The 23,255-nt window shown below is 41.3% G+C and overlaps 1 protein-coding gene across 10 annotated transcripts in view; it reads left to right on the top strand.

Annotated features, from left to right (window-relative positions):
* The window catches only part of BNC2 (basonuclin 2), a 479,688-nt gene that overhangs the window by 134,461 nt on the left and 321,972 nt on the right, over positions 1 to 23,255 (top strand). For 6 of the 10 annotated variants that reach the window (XM_010857043.1, XM_010857042.1, XM_010857044.1 and 3 more), the window contains exon 2: positions 22,763 to 22,963. The exons of 2 other annotated variants lie outside the window; for them this stretch is intronic. In XM_010857043.1, the coding sequence (XP_010855345.1) occupies positions 22,763 to 22,963 (201 nt within the window). Of the gene's footprint in view, positions 1 to 7,910; positions 7,991 to 13,032; positions 13,272 to 22,762; positions 22,964 to 23,255 lie in introns of those variants that run through there. 2 more of the 10 variants (XM_010857050.1, XM_010857053.1) reach the window with 2 other exon arrangements.

Raw genomic sequence — 23,255 nt, 5'->3', positions numbered from 1 at the left:
AGAATTCATGCTTTGTTCTGTGGTGTTGGAGAAGACTTTTGAGATTCCCTTGGACTGCAAGGAGATCCAACCAGTCCATCCTAAAGGAAATCAGTCCTGAATATTCATTGGAGGGACCGATGCTGAAGCTGAAACTCCAATACTTTGATCACCTAATGCGAAGAAGAACCAACTCATTGGAAAAGACCCTGATGCTGGGAAAGATTGAAGGAGGAGAAGGGGACGACAGAGGATGAAATGGTTGGATGGCCTCACCAGCACAATGGATGTGAGTTTGAGTAGGCTCTGAAGGGAGGCCTGATGTGCTGCAGTCCATGGGGTCACAGGGAGTCAGACATGACTGAGTGACTGAACTGAACTGACACTTTTATTAATGATAGAGACTACCTTTTAGGTAGAAATATTTAACTCTCCAGTACTTGTATTGATATCACATAGGTGTAAAATATCAAATTTTATCTAATACATGCACTTGTTTTGGGAGGTTCCTCTACCATCATTTACCCAACTCCAGTGTTCTTGCCTGGAGAATCCCAGGGACGGGGGAGCCTGGTGGGCTGCCGTCTATGGGGTTGCACAGAGTCGGACACGACTGAAGCGAGTTAGCAGCAGCAGCAGCTACCACCATTTATCCTAACTAGAAATCTTTAAATTGTGTTTGCCTGCTTTTATCTTGAAAGGTAAAATAAGATAGAATTAAGTATCAGTTCTTACACATCCTTTGGAAAATGAAACAACTCGAAATTGTTTCTTACTGTTACCTACTGTAGGTTTTTCTGCCCCATGACAGACTGTCCATTATCTGTTAGTGTCTGGTATGTTAGGGCCTATATAGCATCGTATTGAGTTGCCCCTGACATAAACAGATGCAAACCCAACAAGCTTCCTTGCTCTTGGAGCTAACATTCTAAGGGGATGTTTGAACGTGACACGCATCCCCTAATTGAATACTTCTGCCTCACAGCTCTGTCTTTCTGGTACATCTTGCACACTGTCCAGAGATGAAACACAGCTTCCATTCTTTAACTTTTCAGAAATGTTAAGCCTCAATTTCAAGGCCTCTACAGTTTGTCTGTATATTAACTAATTTCTTAACTTACAAACATCAGCCTAAGGAGTGATGCTTTCTTACAGTATTTTTATTTATGCCCCTCCACCCTTTGAAATGTTCTCTTTGTCTTTTGATATTCTCCTTAGCCCAAGAAACTCAAGCTATATGCCTCTTTTTGATAAAATTTCTTTGTCTCCTGGAAGCACTGTAGCTAATAACACAAGCACTGACTCTGGCTCTTCTTTAGTAAGAGAGAACAGTAAGTTGTATCTCCTGTTTAACTGGTGTGTTGTGTTTCATCTTTCCAATAACACTGTAAGTCAGGTGGAAATAGAGGGCCTGGTCCTTAGTGTGCTCAACTCTTTCCAAATATGAGCACAGTTAAGAACCAGGGAAAAAAGGTGCTTTTGAGCACCCTAAAGAGACGCAATAAAGCATCTAAGCTTGGATGTTCCCCTCACAGTGTGTTTTGCTAATTGCTATTACACAAATAGTGTAAGAAGTGAGAAAAAGTGTTCGGCAGCCTATTTGGAGAAAACAGACTTCCCATCCCTCCTTAAAAGTAATCTGCTGTTAACCAAATTCTTAAAGGTATTTCCAGAAATCGTTTACTGCAAATATAGAAGTATTTATTAGCCCTCCCCAGGTTTTTACTTCTTTGCACTATATTTATGGTTCTTTTTCTTGCTTCTTACTCATGATATATTTGGAGGTGTTCCTTATCACTAGTCATCTCCCCTTATCTGCTGCTAAGTCGCTTCAGTCATGTCCAACTCTGTGCAGACCCCATAGATGGCAGCCCACCAGGCTCCCCCGTCCCTGGGATTCTCCAGGCAAGAACACTGGAGTGGGTTGCCATTTCCTTCTCCAATGCATGAAAGTAAAAAGTGAGAGTGAAGTCGCTCAGTCATGTCCAATTCTTAGTGACCCCATGGACTGCAGCCCACCAGGCTCCTCCTCCGTGGGATTTTCCAGGCAAGAGTACTGGAGTGGGGTGCCATTGCCTTCTCCGCCCCCCTTATGTAGGGGGGATATACACACATACCTCTGATAAAGTTTAATTGATAAATAAGACACAGTAAGAGATTGACAACAGTAACTAATAATAGATAGTTACAGCAGTGTACTATAACAAGTTATATGAATGGAGTCTCTTTACTCTCAAAATATTGGGTTTGCCAATAAGTTTGTTTGGGTTTTTCTATCAGATGTAACAGAAAAACCCAACTGAACTTTTTGGCCAACCCAATACATATGTACAAATTTAATGCCTTTTCCATCTTAGCTATACCCTAGACCTTAATGGTAGTTTAGGAATGTGGTAGCAAAATTAGCTCAAATTTCTTTTTCCTTCTTCACAGTTTTACAGATAGAAGATTCATTCTTATCTTAGATCTTAGCAACCTCGGCATATGATATTTTCCCCTTACTAAGTCAAGAATTTTCACCTTTCTAGGCACAGGAAGCTTATTTAAAGCTTGTCTATGGCATATCTGAATTGCCAGCATCACCACTCTCATGCTTTGGGGCCCTCAGTAAGTAAAATAAGGACAACTTACATATGAGCACACTTAATAGTGCAAGAGTCGCTGTGATAACTCCGGTGGCTACCAAGTAAAATAAGGATGACTTAAACATGAGCACCCTGATACCACGAGAGTCACTGAGATAACCCAGGTGCTTACTAAGTGACCAGTGGGCTGAGTGCACTGCCAGAGGTGTGACTCCCCTCCCAAACAGGACTGAATCATCGGGTGAGAGAGTTCATCATGCTCTTCAGAATGGTGTGCAGTTTAAAGCTTATGAATTGTTTATTTTTGGAATTGTTCACTTAATGTTTTCTGACTGTGGTTGACCGCGGGTCACTGGAACCTGGAAACATGAAAGGACAGAGTAGGGAGGACTGCTGCTTTTTCCAGTTTTATTTCGTCTTAGCTATTGCTTAATACTCCTTTGGTAAGGCTTCTAATAAAATCAAACTGCAAGTCCTGGAAGTAGGAAGGTGGCAGATATTAGAGACACAAGAAGTAATCGCAACTAACTACAAAAGGACAAATGATGGATTTTAAAGTTTAAAAACCAAGCAGAAAAAAAAAAAACAGTCAGTGCTCCTCTCACCCTTAGAAACTGTAGAAGTATCACTACATATTAATTTAATGTTTCAATGAAAACTTTTGATTATCAAGAAAGATGTGTCCTGTTTAAAAAAGTATGCGCTGAATATGTAGCATGCTTTCCAATAATTCTTGTCTAAAATGGTAGATATCAGAGAGGCGGTGCAGGGTATGGAGATGAGCACATCTTTTGAAACTCAACCAACTTGGTTTTGAATCCCAACTTTGACACTTAATTTAAGACCTTGGCCAAGTGGGTCAGCTTTCTTAGTTTCAGTTTCCTTATTGGTGAAATGAGAATAATAAGATCTGTCTCATTGGACCCGTGAAGAACATATGAGAAAATACTTTATGCTTTCCACGGTACCTGGCACACAACAGGTGCTCAATAAATATAAAGTTACACCCCCCAGATTCTTTGCCTATCAAGAACAATTAATTTCCTATGAGCTCCGGATGCTGAGATCTTACTGTAATTTTAACTTCTAGAAAACTTTTTGAGGATATAAGAAAACTTAATATCACAAAGCCTTGGACATACTAAGTACGCCAAACCTAGGCGTAGATTTATTTTGTTCTGTAACTCTTAAGTGTTTGGTTTGGTTCTATTCATATTCTTCAGCAGAATCATCACGTCTTTAGAATGAAGTACCCGTGCACCCTGTGAAGATGCTCAACAGCCAAATGGAAGAATCTTCAGCAGTGATGTGTTTGTAAATGTTTCACAGCTAGTTCATGGGGGTAGGGGAGCTCGGATCTGTCCCTTTTGCTGATGTGAACTTCCAATGTGAAGTCAACTGGCTTGTAAAATTTGTAAGAGTTTAATGGCTAGTTCTCACAAGTCGACTGAGTGGCCTGGTATAGTACTGGATCCTCAATCCTCTTGACCTCTGCTTTAAACTTGATGTAAAAGTAGTTTGGGAAATGCAGGTCTTAAAAAACAGTTCAGCCTGCCTCCAGCTTATTTTGTTACTTTGCCTCAGTTTCCCTGTTTGTATAGCAAAGCAATGGGAGTAGATCAGTTTTCTAAACGTCTTTTGTTGTGGTCTTACAGTTTAGCATTAGGGCTTCTCAAGTGGCGCAGGAGTAAAGAATCCACCTATCAATACAGGAGATGCAAGAGACACAGGTTCAACCCCTGGGTTGGGAAAATCAGTTGTTTCCGACTCTTTGTGGCCCCATGGACTATATAGTCCATGGAATTCTCCAGGCTAGAATACTGGAGTCGGTAGCCTTTCCCTTCTCCAGCAGATCTTCCCTCCCCAGGAATCGAACCCAGTGCTCCTGCATTGCAGGCATATTCTTTACCAGCTGAGCCACTAAGAAGCCCAAGAATACTGGAGTGGGTAGCCTATCCCTTTTCCAGCAGATCTTCCCAACTCAGGAATCGAACCGGGGTCTCCTGCATTGCAGGCAGATTCTTTACCAATTGAGCTATCAGGATGCCCATCTGGGAGCACAGACTAAAAGGAGTGGCTTCTGCTCCACCCGGGTGGACTTTTGTTGTGAAGGAACACAGATTTCTAGTGACTGCTCTGTCTTTGGTTCCTTGATACTTGCCCTGTTGCCCAAAGCTGGGAATCCATAGTTTTCATTTAAAATTTCCTGATTTTTTTAAAGCGTATTGACTATGAATTAAACATACTTGCATACCCATACACACTCATGAAGGGAGCCAAGCAAAACAAACTTGGCCAGAGGGCTTCTGGTTAGGAATCTCTTCTCATACGTATATGCTGCTGCTGCTAAGTTGCTTCAGTCGTGTCCGACTCTGTGCAACCCCATAGATGGCAGCCTACCAGGCTCCCCCGTCCCTGGGATTCTCCAGGCAAGAACACTGGAGTGGGTTGCCATTTCCTTCTCCAATGCATGAAAGGGAAAAGTGAAAGTGAAGTCGCTCAGTCGTGTCTGACTCTTCGCGATCCCATGGACTGCAGCCTACCAAGCTCCTCAGTCCATGGGATTTTCCAGGCAAGAGTACTGGAGTGGGGTGCCTTCTCCACATATGTATATGCGCAGCACCTAGTATTTATTGAGTACTTAAGTGCTAGGCGCTCAGCTAGACCTTTGGCACTAATCAAAATGCTTAATTTTCACAGCACTTTGGTGAGCTAGTATTATTTCCTTTTTATAGATGAGGAATTTTGGCTTCGGAAAACTAGTAAGTAACTTGCCAAGGTCACGTGATTAGTAAAAGGTTCCATAGGTATTCACACCTATGTAATCTGACTGCAGAACCACTTGGGCACAACTGATTGTGGATATCTCTGACAAGCTTCATAAGCACACATACAACACAAATAGCTGAGTATAAAGAGTGGATCACGACTGTTATCTAATATTAGCTCATTCATATGCCCCGATACAGTTGTGTGGATGCCCTGCTTGATATGATAGAGCCCTGGAATGCTGTCTGCTTTCACACTTTATCTGATTTTCCTGATAGAGCTCAGTGAGGCCAGCATGATAGAGCTCAGTGAGGCCAGCATCAAAATCTCACAGGGAGTTTCTATTTCTTTTTTGTCACAAACAAGACATCTTTTTGTTTGTTTGTTTGTGAGCTCTGGGGCAAGAACAGTGTCTTTGCAAACCAAGGGCAAAAGTTCCCTCCCTTTTTGTTGCCATATTTAAACCCCGCCCATGGAAGTGCTCCAAGTGGTGAGTGATGATCACTTCCTCTGGGCAAGGGTATGAAGAATAAAAGTAAATGTAGCAGGAGGAGTAAATCCCAAAAGACAGAGATAAGTACTTGAGGTCAGAGACTGCATCTTTTATAGTTTATCTACACACCAAGCTCATTAATATGAATAATCATCTTAGCTGTAGTGGTTGTAGTAGCAAAAGCAATGTCAGAAATTAGTCTTGTCTTACATTTTTACATCAGCTCTTTCATTATTTCTAGGACTCAGGGTGGTCTCTTTGAGAAAGTGAGAAAGTGAAGGTCTCTTCCATGTTTCTCCTTTATTTCCACTTACTTTTCCTACCCATGTTAAATATTTTTCAACCTTAAAAATGCCAGCTTATGAGGGTAAAGGGCTTACTTGCAGTGCAGGAGATGTGGGTTCGATCCCTGCGTCAGGAAGGAAAGGCAACTCTCTCCAGTATTCTTGGCTGGAAAATCCCATGGACAAAGAAGTTCAGTGGGCTAGAGTCCATGGGGTCTCAAAAGAGTTGGACACAACATAGCAACTAAAACAACAACAAAAAACATGGGGGTAAAACTTTAAGAAGAAAGACCAAAACTTGTGTGTAGACATCTCTATATTTATCCATTTGGATTTTTCCCTTGGGATATTTTGGAACACCATTAGACACTGTAAACCTCTTGATGGTTTATTCATTTGGTATGGAAGGGAACAGAAGAAAAAGAGCCAGTCCCCCTGGCTATATTCTTCTCAATACTCTATATCCATCATGTGAATGGAAAGAACCCAAGAATCTTCATTTTCAGCACTGTATCTTAGCCTCTGGCTCCTGGAGAAAACCAGTGTGGTTCAGATGTGGGATGGGAAGAGTGGTTTGCATTGGCATCGGCCTTGCGGGTGCTTTGGGGCTGGAGCACACTCAGCTGTGGGTTACAGATGCTTGCTCTCCAGTATTAATGTGGCCAGCATGTGAAACCATGGCGTCCGCAATGCTACACAAAGGTCCACGCCTCTGATAGTTTGGGAAATAACTCCCAGCTGAAGAAATTCCTTCTTGAAGGGCTGAAATACATTCTTGAACATAAGGTCATTTTCTTTCAGAGGGGTGGAACCTGGAAAGAGAGGCCTGATGACATTGGACTGGGCACGAGGGACTTTATCCTCGGGTGGCTACAGTCTCGGGACCTTGAACTGAAAATTGGAAGAAAAAAAAAAAAAAAGTGCCACTCTAAGCCTGAGATTTGTGAGTCCCAAATTCTATGCTGTGCATGTAGCAGAGAGCTTGGTACATGCAAGCCATTGGCTAGTTTCTTTGGAGATGTCCGATGCAAAGCTTGAGTGGTGGTGGTTGTCATTGGGTCTGACTCAGGGTGAAATGTTCCTGCCAATTTTAATTTCCCTGAATTGTCACCATTGTTGGTAGGACCAGAGAAGAGCATATGGAAAAGAAAGAAAACAAGCATAGGGTTGGGTGGTGCTCTTTTTGTAAATTCATTAACCAAGACGGTTTTCAGGTCCCAGAAATACGTGTTCCGTCTCACGCATGTAGCCTGTGATTCTCTCTAACCTCGTGTGAGATGGCCAGAAAGCTCCCATGCCCCGTTCAGGGAGTGGGATGGTCTTTCTTGTTCAGGTGCAATTTCCAATGAAATAGTAGCTTATAAGTATTTAGAAGTTAGTTTATTGACTCTTATTGCACTTCTGAGCACCTAATAAATAATTTATTAGTCTGATGGATATGTGGCTACCAGCTATGGGGCATGAAATATGCACTGTTTGTCTAATACACTGTAGGGAGACCTGTTTATAAAGTATTTAGTATTGGTTTTATAATGCACTGTTGACAACAGGAGACCACGAAGCTCAAAGATCAATCTCATTTTGGCCCACAGTATTAATGCTGCTTTATAAAGCTCTATGACAGGTTGCTTAGACAGTGGTCCCCACAGAAAGGACTAGGTTAGGAGGGCGGGTGGGAGTGGCAGCCAGCGCAGCGGATGAATGTCTTTGTCCAGGTCCCTGGGGTGACTGTTTGCCGGTGGCACAGGTTGGCCAGGTGACTCAGTATTTCCCTGTTCTCTAGAGGGATTCTGTTCTGAGAGCGCCTGGAGACTGATGGTGCAGAGAGCTGGGGGACTTGGGCCCATGGTGGCAGCTCTGAATACCGATCGCAGGAAGGGGTGAGTCTGTGCTCCCCTCAGCCTCCTCTTGCGTTTGCTCATCAAGTGACATTATTCCACATCTTCCAGTCCTTCGTTCAGGTCACAGATGTGACACAGCATCGCTTTTTTAAGAACATATTTTTATTGGAGTGTAGTTGATTTACGATGTTGTGTTAATTTCCACGGTAACAACAAAGTGAATCTGTTGATACATATACACATATCCACTCTTTCTCAGTTTCTTTCCCATATAGATCGTTACAGAGGACTGAGTAGAGCTCCCTGTGCTATACTGTAGGTCCTCATTAGTTCATCTGTTTTTATAGTAGTGTGTATATGTCAGTCCCAGTCTTCCGGTTTCTCTCTCCCCTTCCTATCCCCTGGTAACCTTAAGTTTATTTTCTACACGTGTATCTATATTTCTGATTTGTAAATAAGGTCACTGGTACCTTTTTAGGTTCTGTATATAAGTGATATATGGTATTTGCCTTTCTGTGACTTCACTCAGTATGACATTCTGTATATAAGTAATATATGATATTTGCCTCTCTGTGACTTCACTCAGTATGACAATCTCTAGGTGCATCCATGTTGCAGCAAAAGGCATTGTTTCCTTCTTTTTTATGGCTGAGTAATATTCCATTGTATGTATGTACCACATCTGCTTTATCCATCCCTCTGTTGATGGATATTTAGGTGGCTTGCATGTCCTGGCTATTGTGGATAGCGCTGCAGTGAACGTTGGAACGCGCGTATCTTTTGTTGGTGGGAATGTAAACTGGTATAGTCACTATGGACAACAGTATGGCGAGTGCAAAAACTAAAAATAGAGCTACCACGTGACTCAGGAATCCCACTCCTGGGCATATATTCAGAGAAAGAATAACAGTTTTTGATTTTTGTTTGCTTTGGGGAATTTCATTAGCTAGTTCACAAGTGTTTTAAAAAACCAGGTGGTAAACACTTAGAATTGGAGACGTCTAAATAAAAATTAAATAACTTTATTCAAATCTTGATAAGAACGAAATCCTCTAAGAATGCTATAAGGCAAAGATGTAGGTGTATTATCACAGTTAGCGTGTACGTTTGGAACAAGGCATTTTTCAGTTTTGTATTAAGATCGCCTTGCTGGTTCTAAGCATTTCACTTCCCAGATGGGAAATGGGAGCTATATTTTCTTGAACCCAGTCTGCTTGCTCGTAACTTGTCACAGTTTTGAAGGAAACAAGGCTGAGTCCTTTCTGCAGTTTGCCATTGCTTTTATCCTTCACTGATGGAGAGTTTCATGTTATTCTCTCCTGTCTCCTCTCTTGTCAGTCCTTGATGTCTTCCTGCCCCGTCTCTCTCAGCTAGTGCCCTCATCTTTTCTGAGATGATCATATCCTTTGTGTAGCTGTCATTTAGTGAGCATTTACTATGTGTTAAGCACTCTGGTGGGCCCTGGCTTACCAACAATAGATGAAACTTTCTTTCAACAACTATACAGTTTAGTGGGGGAGATGGATAGTAAATTAGCTTTTTACATGACCACTTTTGATATATATATATATGTGTGTGTATTTTTTTTTTTTACCATGGAATTTTTTTCTCTTACCTTTTGGTTTCTGAAAAAAAATTTTTTCTCCTCCTTTTTAAAAAAATACTTATTTATTTGGCCATACCGGGTCTTAGTTTCTGTATGTGGGGTTTTTAGCTGTGACATGTGAACTCTTGGTTGTTGCAAGTGTGATCTAGTTCTCTGACCAGAGTGAACCCAGGCCCCCTGCATTGGGACTGAGGCATCTCAGCCATTGGCTCACCAGGGAAGTCTAGGGGTACCCTATTCATTTGTGCTCTTGGTCACATGCTCTCCTAAAACCCTTTTTATATGATTTTCCCTCTGGCTTAGATCTTCAGTATCCTCTTCTCCCCTGGTTTCATCCCGGTTGCCTGTAATAGACTCTTTTTTTTTCCCCCTGTAGTGAAAAACAAACCGTCTACACAGGAACACAACTAACTTCTTCCAAGCCCTGCGGACTCTCAGACCACCTTCTCTTACTTTACTTGCTTTCTTTGCAGAATTTCTCCATGGAATAGTTTCTGTTTTCTACTTCTTCTTTCCAGTCTAGTTTACATAATTTCTATACCTATTTGCCCATGAAGACATCTCTCTTACAATACAGAATTATAACATATTGCAACCACAAATATATAAGGAATGATATGATGAATGCCCATTTTCTTAAGCTTAAGAACTAATACTGTACAAATACGTCTCAGCCCCCGGTTACCATCCCAATTATATTGTGCGTGCCTGCTCAGTTGCTTTGTCGTGTCCAACTCTGTGCAACCCTACGGACTGCAGCCTGCCAGGCTCCTCTGTCCATGGGATTCTCCACACAAGAATACTGGAGTGGGTTGCCATTTCCTTCTCTAGGGGATCTTCCCGACCCAGGGATTGAGCCCACATCTCTTATGTCTATCTGCATTGGCAGGCGGGTTCTTTACCACTAGCAGCGCTTGGGAAGCCCTATAATTACATTGTACCCACTGCCACTTCCTCAGTCCAAGACCAGCCCTCCTAGCCTAAAGCAGGATTCTGACTTTGGTATTTCTCATTCCTATGTACTTTGTTTTGCTCTTACTACATTTACTACTACTTGTTACTACACTTGGCTTTCAGTTAAGTTCAGTCGCTCAGTCGTGTCCTACTCTTTGCGACCCCATGAATCGCAGCACGCCAGGCCTCCCTGTCTATCACCAACTCCCGGAGTTCACCCAAACTCATGCCCATAGAGTCGGTGATGCCATTCAGCAGTCTCATCCTCAGTCATCCCCTTCTCCTCCTGCCCCCAATCTCTCCCAGCATCAGAGTCTTTTCCAATGAGTCAACTCTTTGTGTGAGGTGGCCAAAGTACTGGAGTTGCAGCTTTAGCATCAGTCCTTCCAATGAACACTCAGGACTGATCTCCTTTAGGATGGACTGGTTGGATCTCCTTGCAGTCCAAGGGACTCTCAAGAGTCTTTTCCAACACTGAAGTTCAAAAGTGTCAATTCTTTGGTGCTCAGCTTTCTTCACAGTCCAACTCTCACATCCATATATAACCACTGGAAAAACCATAGCCTTGAGTAGACGGACCTTTGTTGGCAAAGTAATGTCTCTGCTTTTCAATATGCTATCTAGGTTGGTCATAACTTTCCTTCCAAGCAGTAAGCGTCTTTTAATTTCATGCTGCAATCACCATCTGCAGTGATTTTGGAGCCCCCAAAAATAAAGTCTGGCACTATCTCCACTGTTTCCCCACGTATTTCCCATAAAGTGATGGGACCAGATGCCATGATCTTCGTTTTCTGAATGTTGAGCTTTAAGCCAACATTTTCACTCTCCTCTTTCACTTTCATCAAGAGGCTTTTTAGTTCCTCTTCACTTTCTGCCATAAGGGTGGTGTCATCTGCATATCTGAGGTTATTGATATTTCTCCCAGCAATCTTGACACTTGGCTTTACTGTACTCTCAAGGAAGTAGTGTGGTTTCTTAGAATATTTAAACCTCTCTGAATGCTGACTTCTCTTGCCATTGAGAATATAGAATAATCACAGTACCCCTGTTGATGTTGTTCCTTCTGTCTTCTCCCACAATAGCCATCCCACAATAAGCATCTTCTTCCACAATAAGCGTCCCAAGATGCTTACCTTGGCCACTGTCTTTTACCTTTTGGGTCACTTCTCTGTTGATGACTCTCAGATCTGATCACTACGGTGTCAACCTATTTTCTGAATGTTTCTAATTGCCTAGACACCAGATGATCAACTGTTTTCTCAAACTGAGCTTACTGTATATTCCCACCAACTTGTTTGCTCCCATGTCTGTTGAGAGTGCTACTGTTTTCCCGGGCTCAGAGTTTCAGAGCTTCTGTGCCATCTTTGATTCTTCTCCTTTGTTACACATGTTAATCATTCTCGTCCCCTGGGTTTTTACCTCCATGGCGCATCTTGCTCTTTTTTCTCCAGGCTTATTACCTGGAGCCTTTTTACCCAGATTGTTACAGTAGCTTCCTAATTGATGTCTTCACTTCTGTCTTTTCACACTGCAGTCCGTCTGTCTGTCTGTCATACTTTTGCTGAATAAATCTTCCAGTATGGTAATGATCACACTGTGCTGCTGGTGAGATGCTTTCCGCAGTCTTCACTGTTGATGGATGATGGGATAAATAGCATCTCTTCCAAGTAGTGTAGGCTTCCCACATAGCTGAATGATAAAGAATCCTCCTGCCAGTGCAGAAGATAAGGGTTTGATCCCTGGATTGGGAAGATCCCCGGAATGGGAAGATCCCCTGGAGGAGGAAATGGCAACCCACTCCAGTATTCTTGCCTGGATAACCCTCTGGACAGAAGAGCCTGGTGGGCTACAGTCTGTGGGGTCTCAAAGAGTCAGATATGACTGAGTGACTGGGCATGCACGGCCCAGTGGCATACCAGCCCCTTTCAGTATAATAGTTCCCATTGACCAGTCCACCCCGTTCATTCTTCATTGTTCTACACAGATCCCACCTTACTTTCCAGTTCAGCTGGACCATTTTTCTAGGAATACTGTCAGTTAAGTTCCAGTGCAAATGCTGCCTCTGCTTAGAAACTTCCTCCTCCCACACCAGCTAGAAGGAATCTCCTTTTCTTAAGTCCTATACCCTTTGACCACTATCTCTCTTAACATGTTCTGTGTTTCGTTAAGGTTGCTTAGCCAGATAAGCATGCTGGTTTATCTCCTGTACTAGATTATAAACTTCTCATGAGTAGGGTCTGTGTCTTAACTTTCATGTTCCACACACCTTGTATTTGGCAAGTAGGGCTTTGATCAGTATTCCCTAACAGTGGCTAAAAATACTTAGTTGAAAATGTGTGTCTTAATAACATGTGGAAGAAAAGAGAGCTAGCAACCTAGCTAGTCAGGGCCAAAAAAGTATATGCCTTATCAATTAGCAAATCATTCAGCTTTTCCCAATGCATTACTTCTGTTCTCTTCAGGATTTGTTTATTTGATGGCTGGATGCTGTCAGCCTTGAAGACTTTTAACTCTTATAATGTGTTTAGGTGGTTAGAGGAGTGTATTTGTAGTTTTTTTCAATATGTTTTCATGTACTCAGTGTCTCCAAATAATACGGTCTGTAGAGTGTGTGTAATTTTCTCTTCAATCTCTCAATAGGCATGCTCAATGTCCACTCCAAATAGCCATAATTACAAGTCAGAGGACAGGCTTAGCGAGCGAGGTGGGCAAGCCTGTTTCAGGGTTCCCTATTGTGGGGTTGATCCTTCTCAAGTTGAGGTGTGTTTAAGCCTCTTGGATACACTCCCATTCTTGCATCACCTAGATAAGTTAATTCACACACAAGTATTCTGCCTCTCTTCCTTTTACTGGCTTTCACAGTCATACTTATTTTGTGAAACTCAGGTATTTACTTCACAGTCACACTTCTTATCTTTAAAAAAAACCATTGCTAGCAGTACATTTAGTGGCAGTTACATGAAAGGTTTGTGAATGTGAGCAAGTATCTCCCTTCTTTGGCCTCTTCTCTTTTCTCTCCTACTCCCCCCGCCCCTGATTTTTCTCCTTTTTTCCTTTCTTTTACATAGTTCTCTTTATTGTTTTCACCATTTTCAGTAGTAGTACCATTTACCTGGGAAGCCCCAGTGTCCTCTATCTCCATCTAATTGGTGCTTCTGAGTATGATCACTTTGTAAAAATTCACCAACCTATATACCCATATGATTTGTGCACTTTTCTGTAGGGGTGGTATACTTCAGGTCTGACAGTTTACTACTGCTACTGTGAATGGCAGTAGTCAGCAAAGAGTCAGACAGGACTGAAGCAACCTAGCGTGCATGCACACACAGGACATTACCTGGCCTTCAGAGGCTTTCCTTGTGCCTCTTACTGACACTGCTGCTACTGCTTAGTCGCTTCAGTTGGTGTCCAGAGTTGGTGTCCAACTCTGCGATCCTATGGACTTCAGCCCGCCAGGCTCCTCTGTTCATGGGATTCTCTAGGCAAGAGTACTAGAGTGGGTTGGCATGCCCTCCTCCAGAGGTTCTTTCTGACCCAGGGATCAAACCCAGGTCTCCTGCATTGCAGGCAGCTTCTTTACTGCTGAGCTACCAAGGGAAGCCCCTCCTTATAAACATTCAGTTCAGTTCAGTTCAGTCGCTCAGTCATGTCCGACTCTTTGTGACCCCATGAATCGCAGCACGCCAGGCCTCCCTGTCCATCACCAACTCCCGGAGTTCACTCAGACTCACATCCATTGAGTCAGTGATGCCATCCAGCCATCTCATCCTCTGTCATCCCCTTCTCCTCCTGCCCCCAATCCCTCCCAGCATCAGAGTCTTTTCCAATGAGTCAACTCTTCACATGAGGTGGCCAAAGTACTGGAGTTTCAGCTTTAGCATCATTCCTTCTAAAGAACACCCAGGACTGATCTCCTTTGGGATGAACTGGTTGGATCTCCTTGCAGTCCCTTATAAACATTACTGCTCACCAAGTGTCATATCACTTTTCAGAACTCAGTTAACCATTAATTCTTTCTGTTTTTAATATGCTGTTAATGAGTTTCTAGCATCGAGTTCCTTAATTTTGAAGACAGTCTTCGGGTGCATTCAAATTTGCTTTAACATGTTTTCATTTAAATATGTACATATATGATAGAGCCTCTGTTTTTTTCTGAAATTTATGAAACTTCAAGTTTTTTTTAATTTTTACACTAATTTTTTAGGTTTGTGAATTTCATATAAGGGGATACCTTCAGCATAGTTGCTTTATTCTGTGACAGCTCTTAAGGCAAGAGTTGGGTTAACTCATTCTTCCTTCAGGACAGTAATTTGAACTATTATTATGATAACTTCACTGGGGCTGCAAGTTTCTCAGGTCTTCGGACTTTAGAAGGAAGTAAATAGAGAAATTAGCACTATCTTTACAGCTTTTCCTGGTCATACAAAAATAATTGCCTAATGTATGCTCGTTTAAGGAAACATGTTACTTGTCATTTTCCTCTAGACTTTCTCATAAAACATGAACTTCAGGTTATGCTAGGAAGAAGCCATTGTCACTGTCTATAGCTGAAAAAAGATGAATAAACTCATTTTTCTGTCTTTAAGTCCGAACAGGGTAGGTAACATGTTTGATTTCTTTTTTTCCCTTGAAGGCTGAGATTCATGCTGACCTCAGATGCTTTTGCATCTGCAAATAGCCTGATTCTAAGGATTCATCATTTCCCTAACATTTTATAAACGACCTCATCCACCACACCCTGTCCAAGTTCTCTTTATTTTTATTTTTTTATAGTGTATCAAGGGATTATGGCATTTGGACTTGTCCCTGAAAACACATCCTTGATGTGTTTCTCTGAAATCGAGCCCCTGATTAGGCTGTCAGCAGATGCTGTATCACATGGATTGTGCCAACTGGTACTGAGACAAGTGTCAACCAGAATGGTTTCTCCCTTTCGCCAGGGAAAGATGAGGTGCTTAGGTAGCATTTGCTTATGGGAGATGTGCCTATCAGTGCCGAAAGTTACTTAAATTTCTGCCCTGTTCAAACTTCATTTTAGGAGGCTTGTCTTCCCCATAGTCTGAGATCACACGGTGCTGCTTTTTCAGTGTACAAGCTTTTCCCTCAGTGTAAGTGATCAATTTTGGGGGGTCAACAGTTGTTGTTATTTTTTGGTCATGTGCTCTAATGTGATATTCCTGTGAATAAACACCAGAGCGTGATTTAGTACCCATGCTGCTTTGGCAAAAACCAGGCTCACCAAAACCCAAAGGCATGCCTGCCTTTCTTGTCCCGAGATCTTCACCGGCTCTCCTGGCTGAGGTTTCTATATGTTGAAATGCCCAGTCCAGGGTGCCAGAGCCATCTGGTGAGGCTGTGGTTGTATATAGGACATAACATGTACAGTTTTAACACAGACTCATAGAGCAGAGAGGGGCCAGTGATTGAGACTGGCAATCCAAGGGGGCAGACTATTTTTTTTCTCTTCCTTCATTTGAATCTGTAAAGATCTTGAACTGCATTTTGAATTAGTTAATCCATGAGCTGTTAACCCAAATTTATGTCCCAAGTTTTTAGAGAATAAGTAATAAGATTGTTGTCTCCAAAGAGGAAGATTTATTGAAGAATACAGGTGCATAGTTCAGTACATTCATAAGGAGCAGACACAGGGTTAGAGTCAGTAGTTGGCAGACATGCTTCATCATTTAAATCTAAATTTAAAGGCAACTGCATTCAAGTTTACCTAGATCTTCCAGTAAATTAATACATGAATGAGAATCTGAAAAAAGTTTTCTGATTTCCTCAAAATTTAAATGCAGAAATCCAGGGCTTCCCTTGTGACTCAGCTGGTAAAGAATCCACATGCAATGCAGGAGACCTGGGTTTGATCCCTGGGTTGGGAAGATCCCCTGGAGAAGGGAAAGGCTACCCACTCCAGTATTCTGGCCTGGAGAATTCCATGGGGTCGCAGAGTCAGACGCGACTGAGCGACTTATTAAAAAAAAAGAAATCCAACTGTTAGAATCCAAAATGTTTCTTCATGATCATCAGACTTCTGTAGAGCCCTTGGCTGTTGAAAGAGAGGTACTTCAATTCTTACAAGGCTGGTAATGGGAGGAAATTAGGAGCCAGTGGAGCTGAGAGATGTAGGTGTGATAGATGAATCTTATTTGTGAGGATGGGCCTCTCCAAGTGTAGTGAAGTGAAGTTGCTCACTCTGTGTCTGACTCTTTGTGACCCCATAGACTATAGCCTACCAGGCTCCTCTGTCTATGGCATTTTCCAGATATGTTCATATCCAAACTCCCAGTGGCTCACATAGTAAAGAATCTGCCTGCAGTGCAGGAGCCTCGGGTTTGATCCTTGGGTTGGGAAGATCTCTTGGAGAAAGGAATGGCAACCCACTCCAGTATCCCTGCCTGGAGATTTGCATGGACAGAAGAGCCTATCAGGGTACAGCCTATGGGTTCGCAAAGAGTCAGACACGACTGAGCAACTAACATACCTTATGAGCTCCTTTTTAATCTTCTTCCCACCTTCCTTTCCCCCGTAGCATGCAGGCAGAGTAATAGTTCATCTTTTCTCTGTGTGTGTGTTTTTTTTAGAGGAGGGTGAATTTTCACTGTCCTCCCATCAAATGACCTATGTGACTCAAGAGAAAACAGGCAGCTTAGATTATGATATAATTATTCACAAAGGGAAAACCTCAGTGGAAATTATTGTTTTTACGTTTTCTCTATTCTTGATAATGAATCAAAAAATTTTCCCCCTTAGCCTCACACAGAAAATGAAACTCACAATAAGGTAGGGATGGCAGGTCTCACAGGGGAAAAAGGTTGCTGTCAACTTTTTTTCTCCAGAATATGGAAATTTGGGTGGATTATCTGTTCAGAGGAGGTTTCCTTTATTAATTCTTTTTCCTTTTTTTCACTTAAGACATCTGTTAACATTTCACACAGCCCAACAGATGTTGCAAAGCAAGTCCCATACTTTGTTCTCAGGAAAAATGACATTTCCTCAATTGGTTACCCCCACCTCTGTGACTGGTCCCAGCCTGCTGCTTCTGCATAATTTGCATATATTAAGTTATATACGTTAATGCTATACGAATTTGTAGCTTCAGCATTCTTTTTATACTCTGAAGTCTGATTTGATTAGAAACTAGTTTACCCGTTGAGGGTTGAGCGGTCATAACATTTTAAAAATCTCCTTTGAGAAGAGCAGCCTAATTTTGCAGATAGGTTTGGATAGCCAATAACTTAAGAATTTTTTTTCTCTATAAAATAAGTGAAGTACAAAAGCTTGAGTTGTTTTACCATGAGGAAGTGCTGATTGTCATGCGATGTGGAGCGTCATTTTTATTATTTTGGCAAGAACAGGACAGTTTTGTCTTGACAAGCCATTAGATGAATACCAGTGTGTGTCACATGAAAAACCACTGATCTTTAACCCAGCTCTGTACTTAACCAAGCCTTGAAAATGAATAGTGCATAAAAGAAGAGCAAAGGCCAGTTTACTGTCATTACAGATTACAGAATCTGTTAACAGCTGCTGAACTGAACCCAGGGAATTACAGGTATTGTTCCATGAACCAGCGGAAGTCCTAGAGATGCTTGTTAAACTGTGTCTATAAATCGTACATTTATTTGATATTTGCCTAGGATTTACATTGCTGGAAACATAGCTGAAAAAAGGAAAATCCTTGAGTACTTTCTCTGTGTACTAAATGCATGCCTTTATCACAAAACCACATATATTTACATAGAACTGTCTCAGTGATACTTCCTTACCTTCACTTATGGAACTTATTTTAAGAAAGCAATGTGTTTTCAAAGAAATTAATAATGAACATTAAAAAGAAAACAAACAGTATCCCCCCCTCAAAAAAAAATCACACATACAAACATACAAAACAAAATCCTTAGCTCATTTGTTTCTTCAAGGTGTTCATTGTGGCTAATATTTGTTACCAACTTGTGATTTTTTTTTTTTTAATGGAGGGAAAAATCTAACCCATCTCAATACCCAAATATTGAAAAGATCAGTAACATTTAAAATAGTCGGTTGTGGGAATTATTGCTTACAGAGCTAACAAGAGAAAGAACACACTTTCTAACTCTGCTGGTGGAATTGCATTGTGCCTCCCTGTAGTCTTGTTATCCCACACTAACTGAAATGCAAATTCTTTGTAACTAATTGGATCTCATTGAGGGTACATGCACAGTATGTAGTTATATGCAAAAAGGTTTTAAAAACTAAAATTTCTTTGTAATTACAACTTTTGATTACTATCTGAAATATTGGTATCTATAGTATAGGTTTAGAATATATATATATTTAATTTTTTTATAGATTACTCAAAAACATGAGCTATGAGATACTTGGTAAATGCCAGCTCAGAAGTTAGGGGGCAAATGTTTGTTTACAGGAATCTGTAAGTTGGATTTTATTAAAGTCTTGTGAGAATGAAGAATTTTTTTTTTTTTGAAGTTTAGGATTTAGTATCTTAGAGCCAATACAATGAAGTCATGCTTATGTATAACCCTTTTGTTGGAAGATTTTAAATGTGAAAACATCTTAAACATAAGAAATCACTTCCAAAAACTATTGTCCTTTTGTTTTTTTCTTCAGTTCTCCGGTTTACTTTAATATTGTAAATTGCATCTGAGTTTCTTACTTTTGTGTAAGTGTATTTCTGCTGCATGTTGTGATGAGGTGGAGATATTCACATTCTCACAGTGTCTTTACTAACTTGGGTGCCATTTAGACCTAACTGGTGTATTTCTTCCCATGGTTTGTCTCTCACTCTCAGTAAGAGTGGGAAAGCCAACATACAGCCTTTCGTATTTGTGAGTCTTTCAGTGGAAATACATGGATCAGGACAGCAGAAACCTGTGTAAGTGATGCCTGCCTCTACTCCCCTAGTTTTAAGTAATTTTAATACAAATGATTCTAGACAGTTATTTTACAATCTGCAAACTATATAGCCAGTAGACAAACGCAAAAGTCATGTTTGTGCATTGTGGGTGTGTATTTTTTTGTACCTCTGTCCTGATAGGTGTCCTGCTTGCTAGACAAAAGATTATCCTAGAACTGGGGACTCTGCATGCTGTGTTTCTATGTGGAAGTACGTGGCAAGTTCCAATCAAGCATTTTGGAGGTTTCTAGAGGAGTCAAATTTATATTTTGAGGACTTGATTTAAAAATGATCGTTTGAAACTTAAAATCTGCAAAGCACAGTATGTGTTTATGCCTAAGGTTTTTGTTTTCGTTTTACCTGTTCATTCACTTCTTGGCAAGTCAGGGTTAATTGTTACCTCTTATCCTATGAAAGCTTGTCTTCTTTGTAGACTGTTCTTATAAACAAGTTAAAATTTTGTTTGATCAAATCCATTTAGCAGGTGCAGAATTGCATGATAGATTTTTAGTAAAAAAAAAAATCTTAGATAACCTGGTGCTTTTGAGGCGTGTGCCTTGGCAGTAGTTACATGCCAGGTACTAGTTCCGTACACTGTAGACTTGTTTCATGTAGGGCAACCCAAGCTTTGCCCTCTGAAAGAGCTCAGCCTGCCTAGGCTGGGTAGCATTTTGTCAGCCGGGCAGACCAGATTTGGATGTATTAGCTAGTCAGCCTAATAACCCTGTACAGACTGTATTGATTTTCTAGGAGAGAGTTTATGAACTAAATAAACTTGGGGTTGGTGTCTTAATAAACTGCTTCTCTCAGTCTGTCACATTTAGTTACAGAGTTGTGCAGTTTAGGGGGAAAAAAGGCTAATTCTGTTACAGATTGTTCACAGCAGGGTCTCCAAATTAGCCCTTTGTTTTGTAATGCCACCTTGCTTGGGCTCGCTTTGAGCACATTTCTCAGTTTTGCCCTAATGAGTTGCAACACTGATAATGTGGCTGATGATCTTTCATTGATTTCACTATCACTTGCTTGTCTGGTAATTGATCCGTTGCTGAGCCTCTAGTTAATTATATCGGCTTTGACATGGCCCGGTCCATGGGGAATTTCAAGTCTTGCAGAATAACAGTTTTAATAAAAGAGTCTATTACTGCAGGTGCTTGCTGCTGCATGCCAGTTGATTTTTGTGTTGTTAGAGTGTGTGTGTGTGTGTGTGTGTGTGTGTGTGTGTGTGTGGTTGGTGGGGAGGGGGATACTTGGGAAAGGAGAGGACCATAGGACTGGAAGAAACGAGGGGTGGGGGCTGGAAAAAGAAGAAGAGGGAGTGAAGGAGAGAGGAAGGAAGGAGGGGGAGCCGAGAGGGTGAGAGCAGGAGAGCCAGAGGCAGGCGAGAGAGAGCACACAGGCAAAGCTATACAACAGAGCCTGCAAGGAGCGAGGAGGAAGCTTGCTATTGACAGTGTCCTTAAGCCTCCCACAAATAACAGCCATTAGTGGGAAGGTCAGGAGCTGAGCAGGCAGCTTGACTGAGGCACTGAGTGCCACTTCAGAAATCAAGAGGCTAGCAAATTTTAGAGGGAGTTTAAGTGGGTAATAGCTAGCTGTAAAGGTACAGTCACTGTTGACAATTGACTCATAGGGTTTTTCTGCCTTCCCCCCTCCAGAATATTTTTATTGACCACAGGTGGACTTAATATATTTTAAGGCAACAATTCTTCGGGTTCTTGTTTGTTTCTCTTCAGATATTGAATTTGCTGCTTTTGAGACTTTTTTGTGCTTAATGGTGGTGAACCGGAGGGAAGTTTAACAGAAAAGCTTTCAGGAGATGGCGGTTCTAGAGGGGAAGGCACATTTGTGTCAACATACTGCACGTTTTCTCATCTTTTCTCATTGTCCACTAATGACACCGAGCTGCCATTGAAGCTCTTTTCTGTTTTTTTTTGTTGTTTCAGAGAGTAAGGTTTATTGTTATTCTTGAGTTAAGAAGGAGCAAGGAGAGTGGTACATTTGTCCTCGGTATTTGTAGGTGGTTGAAGATTAATGTGCCTTACATTTTAAGTTTAGGAAGGATGGCTTTTTCCTGCTGACTACTTTTATGAGACGACATGAATTTAGCTTTCCATTTTGGAGTTACTGTTTACGTACAGTGCATTTTGTTCAGTTCTGCTTTTCCATAAATAAGGTAGATAAATACGATCTAATAAATAGATGTTTTGTTTTAAACTAGGTTTAATGAAAAATACAACATGCTATCGAGGTTATATTTCATCAGGCTGGAAAATGTTATAGAATTTTCTATAGAGATCTTGAATGAAAAGTGGAATTTTTATATTCATTACTTTTTGCCTGAAATGGGACAGGCTTTTTTTCTTCATCTTTTTCTTTTTTATGATTTGAAAGGATATTGTAGAAGCTTCATCCAGGAACTTTAACAAAGGATTTTTTTTTCTACTTATTGAGCTTTAAGAAAAGGTACACTTTTTTCCTTTTCCATTCAGTTTCTTATTGTTTAACATCCAATTGAGTAATTAATGCCCCGAGGGAACTGTATAATAAATAGTGTGTATTTATTTTGCAAATGTTTATTGTGCATCTTCTATGTTCAAAAACCTGCTAGGTTTATGTATATACTTTTTAGAGTGTAAGGTCACATCACTATGTATATTATTTTCTCCAGGAGTTTATATGTGATTATAAATAGCCCAGCACATACTATTTCTTTTAGGAGCTAACATTTAGACAACACCTAAGCCAACTTCACATTCTCTTACAGCTGAGTATTTGTCTTTCTTCCAGTGTAATTAGAGGGAAAAAATGTTTTCAAGCCTGGTAGTTTACAAATGTTAAAGCAAAGACTAATGTCAGATACTGCATGCTATACCCGAAAGCATTGTTGGGAAAAATTCCCTGGGAAGGGCCCCAGCCTCTCCTTGCCCTGTGGACCATCCCTGATCTCGGTGCTGCTTGGAGTGTGCATGAGTGTGTATCTCTCCGTGTGTCTGGAGAGGGGTTAGTGCAGGGTGTCATTCGGTGCCTGACAGTGGAACAGTGCAGTTGACTCTCAGCTCTTCTATCCAATGACATGCAGTGGCTGAGAGTTTGAAGCTGATGGTTGGGTCTCCAGTGCTGCCTGCACACCTGACAGGCAGCTGTTAAACCGAGCGAAGGCAAGCTCAGGGAGTCACAATCTATGCATAAATGATAGGGGTGTCTGTGTAGAAGGTGCAAAAGAAGCTCTGACCCCCCTCCCTCCCCCAAATCTCCCCCTTCCCAAATGAAATGCACAGTTCAGCCAGCTTCTTAACTACACTACACTCCTGCTACTGGCTGCCAAGAGGCTCAAAAATCCACCTTCACTTTTCAGTCAGAAGAGGCAGAAGTGGATGTGAGAGAAAGAGAGACACAGAGAGACAGAGAGCCAAAGAGGGCAAGAGACTTGACTTTAAGAGACTCCTGTACTGACAACTCCATGCAGTTCGGAACCAGAACGACTCCAGCTGAACCAGGGTTCATGGGAACATGGCAAAACGCTGATACTAACCTCTTGTTCAGAATGTCCCAACAGGTAAGTTACTTCTTTTTTTTTTTTAAAGGAAACCTTGAATTGTTATGTGTACTTTTGTTTCTGGTATTTTCCTTTCTAAACATTTTTGAAATCCTGATCACTTCGTAGTTTGGGCTCTGTTTTGTCATAACTGTTACTGGAACGAGCAGGGTTACTTCTCGGCTTCCCTAAGGGCTCCTTAAAAGAAAAGGGGGAAAGGATACTGAAGTAAAAGAAAGGAAAGGCATTTGTGGCAAAGTTTCACAGTCCAGCCAGGGTCAGGGGAAGACTTCATTTATTTCTTTGTTTTCTG

The sequence above is a fragment of the Bison bison genome, unplaced genomic scaffold (assembly GCF_000754665.1).
Source record: "Bison bison bison isolate TAMUID 2011002044 unplaced genomic scaffold, Bison_UMD1.0 scf7180017864376, whole genome shotgun sequence".
Taxonomy (NCBI): Eukaryota; Metazoa; Chordata; class Mammalia; order Artiodactyla; family Bovidae; genus Bison; species Bison bison.
This window is presented reverse-complemented; position numbering and strand designations above follow the sequence as displayed.